Source organism: Montipora foliosa, chromosome 6 (genome assembly GCF_036669935.1).
Source record: "Montipora foliosa isolate CH-2021 chromosome 6, ASM3666993v2, whole genome shotgun sequence".
Taxonomy (NCBI): Eukaryota; Metazoa; Cnidaria; class Anthozoa; order Scleractinia; family Acroporidae; genus Montipora; species Montipora foliosa.
The window spans coordinates 43,773,776-43,780,329 of NC_090874.1; the positions used below are offsets into that span (position 1 = coordinate 43,773,776).

The window sequence follows — 6,554 nt, forward strand, 5'->3', positions numbered from 1 at the left end:
TTTCTAGGTCATCTTTAACCTCCAAAAGATAAAATTTAAAAACACCTTTCGGTTTTGATTTTAGAATTTGATGACGTCACCGTGAAAACCATCTTTCGCTGACGTCCGCAGTTAACAATAATTACCTTGACGTTTGATTAATGCTTTCGAAAAGAGCTATTTATCAGGAACATTTTGGTACATTATAGTGATTTTCATAATACTTTGGGGACTTTGAAATATAGGCCCGTTATACAAATTACACAACCTCGTTCCCAGGGTCTCTCTTCTCTGCCTCCATTGTCTCAACGACAATGGAGGCAGAGAAGAGAGACACTGGGAACGAGGTTGCAAATTACAGTGCTTCATCGTCTTCTTTCACTTTCAATAAACAAGGGGAAGCCCCCCTTGACCTTTAACAACAACGCAGAATAAAAACTGAAATCATGACTAGAATACATGGCTGATTGATATAAACTCGATCTAATCTCCTTTTATGCCTTTTCTGTAAAGAAACGATGTTAAAACTGCACAAATCAACTCAAATCAAAGGAACTGGCAACGTGAAAGAGAAAGTGAGAAATTACGTAATGCCTCTATGTGGCAACACGTGATCGATAAAAACAGATGACGCAACGTTTGTACTACACTGAGCATGCGCAACCGAATCTCGTGATCGTGGTGGAGAGAATTTTGGAAAGACGGGCAAGGTTATTTGCTGGAGAGTGCTGAAGATTGAAGGGATTCCACACTTTTTACAGCCACAATTTGTCACAATGAATGGTGCAGGATCAGACGTTTTGTCATCAGAGTCGCGAGCGATTCCTTCCCGACGAATTGTGGTGAATGACCCAGGCCAACTACCGATCGATTATTCCACAACTCCTGGAGGAACCATATTTTCTACAACGCCAGGCGGTATGTGAAGCGTTATTTTAGCACATAGCTATTTATAATTTTAGAAATTTATTCGAAGCGTTTACTAACATGATCCTGTGCTATTACAAGCGTTGAACCTTTGTTAGGTCTCGTAGGTTTTTCGTTCGGCTTTTAAACGTTTAAAGCTTACTGCGTATCACCTTGGGTTTGCATGCCCGCATGTTCTAGTTACAGTGAGCATTCATTGTTAACCTTTGTGTATTTTGTTTCCATTTTGTAGCTCTAACATAACCTTTTCTTTCTTTTCACTCTAACTTTTGATGGTGAATTCGCGTATATGTTTTCGGTCGAAACATGCGAAGGGTCACAACGCAATGCTTTGCATTCGTTTCGTTTCAACGTGTAGTCACGTAAGGTAAATACTGTTTTTGTATAATTGGTCTTGGCAAATTAAGTTAATTCCATCACTCGATGCTTTTTTGGGGGCGAGTGGGGCCCGGGGGGGGGGGGGGGTATTATTTATATTTGAAGTGTTTTTCTTGTAAATGTTACAACAGTCGCAAAACGAACAAAACTACTGAGGTGTTAAAAAAACATTGTTTACGTTGGTCGGTATGATGCATACTCTCTTTCATGGTGTTTCAACCTTACCGGTCAAATCTGGGTTTATTTATGCATAGAATAACGAATTGGCAAAGGTTTGTTTTCAATTGCGAAGTTAAATTCTTGCGAAACTCATCTTTTAATTTTAAGGAAAACAATGCTTTTAAAACGATTGTTTTTTTCAATTGCTCATAGTACATGTATCTATGTAAACAACACTGTTTAACCTATTCACACCTCCAATGCGATAGGATGCATGAAATGGTCTTGGGTTAGACAGAGCAACATCTGTAAGTGTCACTCTCGGGGGGTCAATGGGTTAAAATACCATTGTAATCCAGCAATTTTCAGTGTATGATCTTATTTATTGTAGAACTTGTGGTACATGGGTATTTATGAAATAAGTGACTCCTTGCCTCCTGAGGTTTTTAAGACCAATAAAGAAACAACATTACAATGTAAATTTTTTGAATAAAGAATCTCCACTGCAGGGAAAAACATGCTATTTGGCTGCTCGCAAGTGCAACCAAGAAATGGGTCAACTTCCCTTTCAGTTTGTGATCATTAGGAATGGGGAACTTGAACGTGGGAACTGTAGATTTCAAATCCACCTTAACGGTTTGACTACCCTGTTTCCCTTAAGTTCACTACCACTCCGTCTCCCTCCAAGAATTCTGAGTGAGCATAACAGGAAGTCAGTAAACATGCTATACATTGGGCTTCTGATAGGATGCAGAAAAAAATTGAAGATTATGTGGAAACTTTTGGCCATGTTATGCATAAACATGTGTTGATTACACTGTATGTGGAAATTACACCGGATTATGCTGAAATTTAAACAATGTATTTACATGCTTATGATAAATCAGGACTTGAAATTGCAACCAATAGAGTCCCTTTGTGATTAAAATAATGAGGAGTCTCCAATTTGCGACCAGCTTTCGCCGTTGAAATAAAAGGTTTAGCAGTTGGAATTTTGCTGCAAGTTTTGCTAAAATAAATAAAGCAATAAAAAAATATTTTGTTTCTCGTCATGAATGTTGTTTCCATATGGAGATATGGAACTCAATCCATTCCCTTTAGCATTGACCATTTTCAGGGTTTTTTTTTTACACATAGGTATTGTGGGCTCCTATTTTCCTTACGATTACAAATGATACAATTTAATTTGCCACCATAACTCGCAACGAAATTTTCATGTATTTCGTCGCAAAATTGGCACCGGATTTTTTTTTAAATTTCAACCACAGGGTATTTACAGTACATGTAGTTTATAACACAGGTTCTAGTGTCCAGGCTCATTGCATAAAAATGCGTGGAAACTGCTTACCACCTTTTATCTTGCGAACAAAATGGTGTGTTTTCTTCAATCAATCTTGAATGTTCAGGAAAACAAGCGTTTCAAAACAGGCAATCTCTTTGGCTTTTATGTTTGTGAGGATGGTAAGCTGCTTTATCACTAAGATCAGGCATTCTTCTGTTTATGCAGAAAATATCGTAATTATGCGGAGGATGCAGATTTTAGGGAATTATGCGGATCCACAACACGGCATCCAGTCAGATGTCATGTATACATGATTCAAAACCCTTCTTAGGAAAGATTACAAACTTGAAAATAAATATTAAAACTTGCTGGAAGAAAAAAAAGGGATGATTGTTAGCCAGAAGTAACCTTGTCAGGATATACCATACATGTATGTAAATGGCAGTTGAATAATCGCTTGTGAGAAAGTGAACAATGCAAGCAGTCTAGTTCCCTCAAATGATCAGAGCTGTTTTCCTTGTGTTGCAACTATTGACCTTTCTTTTTCTTTGGAGTGACTTCCTTTCTTCAGTACGTAGTGTTTAGTAGTAGCCTTCACTCCTTTCATGTCATAAAAAAGTGACTTGAACTCTGCCAACATTGGACATTTCAGGGTTCATGCCAATCCTTGATTTTGGACTTCAAGGGGGCTCGAGAAGCCCTTGAAAAAAAGTGTTTGGTGCGAAACTGCTTGAATTTTTGCTTGGTTGAAAGTTGTTGAGATTGCATCATGCTAAGGTAAAGAGACATGAGCAAAAATTAAACTGCCTGTGTGTGGGAAAGAATGTTTGTGGTACCCATTGCATTGTGGGATCCTGTACAAAATCCAGCACGAACCCTGACATTTATTACGTCAGTCAAAAATCTTGTGCCTGTTGTTGTTCCATTTCTTGACCTGGATACTAAAGGTGTTCCTTCTTACCTCTTAGGAACACGCATTATATATGAGCGCAAGTTTTTACTTGAGCTGCGCAACTCTCCCCTCTCACGCACCCCTCCGCAGAACCTGCCACTGATACCAGGTGTGACTTGTGATAACAAAGTGAAACCTGCAAGTCCCAAGGACAATGGAGTGCCAAACACAGAATCAGAGAATGACAAGAATGATGATAATCATGGTCAGTAATATTTTGTTAATGATTATCATTATTATTGTTATTAATTATTATTATTATTATTATTGTTATTATTATAATTATTACTATCATTATGCTAATGATTATTAATTGTAATAATCGGGTGCAAATCAACATTTTAGTTTTTGCAAGGAAAAAAAGGAGTTTTCAGAGCTAAATTTCATCAGAACATTATACACTGTAGCTAAAGAACAAACTTGTTTACCTTGCCATTCATGTTAAAATGCAGATTTGCGGATTGATTAACTTTTACACTAAGATTTTGTTTTTTATTTATTAATTTTAGGCATAAATAATAGTGAAGAGATTGCATATTAAATTAGTAGTTTCCTGCTTTATTTTTGGGTTTGTTTGTTTGTTTTTTTGGAATAATTCTCACTGTTAAATTTAAGCTATTGGAAAGCGTTTTACTCATGGTCGTGTAGAATTAACTGCTGTGCTTTATTTTATGTGTGTTTTAGTGGACAGAGAAGAAGAACCTCAATTTGAGATGGACATCTAAAGCAGTTTTATTGGTACAACTATCATAGCAGTTTTATTGTCAGCATCTTTTTTAGGTTTTCTCCATTTTCCTTGAATATGTAAATTCACCACTTAAACTAGCAACATCGAGTGGTTGTAAATATTGTTTGTTTTGTGTGGAATTTTGAAACTGTACCTGGCAGGCTTGTCAGGTGGCTTCTTGTTAGAAGGAATGGAAATGACATCAAATGAAGTTGTACATATAGAATTGCTTTGTCGACACTGGCCATGTCGAAAATAAAGATTTTGGCTAAAATAGGTTGAATCTTTTCTTTTATGACTGCCGTGCTTGTATCTTTGGACATTTTTGAGCATAAAATGTCATGCTGGTGTGATGTGAGCACACATGAACATTATAATTATAAAAATAATTGTCAAATTTTGATATCAAGATTTGATATTGCCAATAGGCAATTACATGGGTTCAGCCACAAATCTTGGAAGGGTTTCCAGAATTTGTTCAGATAACAATGGACATTCTCAAGAAAAAATAAAAATAAATAAATAACAACAGGGGACTTTAAACCCAACCCTCAACACAGTTCAGCTGTATCCTATGTGGCATGTGCATGTAACGTCACGCCTACCCCCCAAGGGTTCCGAAGCAACGAAATAGTGGCTTTGTTGGTTACTCTGTTTTTGTGGAAGTGTTTTCTTTTGTTTTTGTTAAAATTGTGGCAACGGAGTTGCCTCCTCTTCTCATCTGGGAAGCGCCTAATGTATGGAGTGCTACTGTGCAGTATCTGTGCCTCACAGTTTTGTGCAGTGTGCATCCACTCTACCAGCCAGTCAGTCTGGTTGATGCTAATAACACACCGAAATTGACAATATCTCCCAGTTCCAAGTCCTTTTGCTCTGCACGGTTTCACATTTTGAAAAAGCAGTATTTCCATGGTAAGTGCAAGTTCGTTCGGTTGGTCGGGAGCATTGCCCACCATTATCTATTGAACATCAACGTCACTGAAAGTCAGTGTCTGTTACAAGTTTGAAAAGGTTTCATCTCCACGATAAGCGAGGGATTAGAAATTATTCTCAAACTACCCATTTGTGTGGGGCTTTCACGGGAAAAGAGTCAAACGTTATTGTTTTGGTTCGTTTCTTTTTCGTGGGTGGTAGGGTGCGTGGGTGTGTATGTGGTGGGAGAGTTGGGTAGGAAACTGTTGTACATGCTTAAACTGGTTTATAAAACCTGCATGTTTAATTGCGGTTTAACAAGGTCTTCTCATAAAAGAGTGCAGTCGCTTTTGGACTAGAATCTCGCTCAAGCCTGGCTTTTTTCAGGCTCAGTCTTCTTTAACTGCCTTGATCTTTCGCTCTGAAAAATGTCTTCAAATTTGTGGACCCAAATATAAAACTTCAGTATTTTCTGCATCCAGAACTCGCCACTAATCAGCTCCCAGATAATAGAGCAAGTATAGGCGCGGCGCAGCGCAATCGCACGGTCATGTGTTTAAACCAGAAACATTTGTTTCAGGCTTCCTTCGAAACTGTATGACTTGTTTTCATAACAATAAACTGCGATAATTTTCCACTCTGAAAAATCGTTGATAATGATGAAAAGAGGGAAGATAATGAAATTTAGCTTGAGCTTAGCCTGCGTAGCTGGCGGGATATGTTAATGCAGAATTCTTTAAAAAGTCGCGACTACGATGGTTGCTTCCTTTGCTTTGGCCGCGAGTGGCATGGGGACTAGTAATGTAAATCCCTCGCGGCTTCGCCGCTTTCGAAGCCAGTCGGTCTCGTGGGTGTTTAAATAATCCCGCGATAAAATATCCCGCCAGCTACGCAGGCTTGTAGCTTCAGCTAAAAGTGATCAACGGTTGTTGAGACCTCTTGTAATAAGAAACTTGCAAGATGCCAAATTACTTCTATACACGCGAATAAACATAGTAAGATATCACTTCCAAAATCAGAAATGCACGCGATGACAAAAATGGCAGGTTTGGCCACAGGTAAGCCAGGCTCACTCTGTGTGCCACATAGGTAAATATAGAGAACATATGAGGCGAAGTTTAGGTCTGGAAATTTGCAAGATAATGGAAATAAAAATCGATGAAACTTACCATGTGGTGAGCTGTTGTTGTCTTTAATACGTACACGAAGTTTCGGGAAAAATGGTCCCCGTTCACCTT

The 6,554-nt window shown here is 38.2% G+C and overlaps 1 protein-coding gene across 1 annotated transcript; it reads left to right on the forward strand.

Annotated features, from left to right (window-relative positions):
• The first annotated feature begins 645 nt into the window (after nt 1-645).
• LOC138007438 (eukaryotic translation initiation factor 4E-binding protein 1-like) lies at nt 646-4,681 on the forward strand. Its single transcript, XM_068854334.1, has 3 exons — nt 646-897; nt 3,694-3,882; nt 4,362-4,681. Exons 1-3 carry the CDS (start codon nt 756-758, stop codon nt 4,400-4,402), a joined length of 372 nt encoding a protein of 123 aa, XP_068710435.1. The 5' UTR covers nt 646-755; the 3' UTR covers nt 4,403-4,681.
• Nucleotides 4,682-6,554: the final 1,873 nt, after the last annotated feature.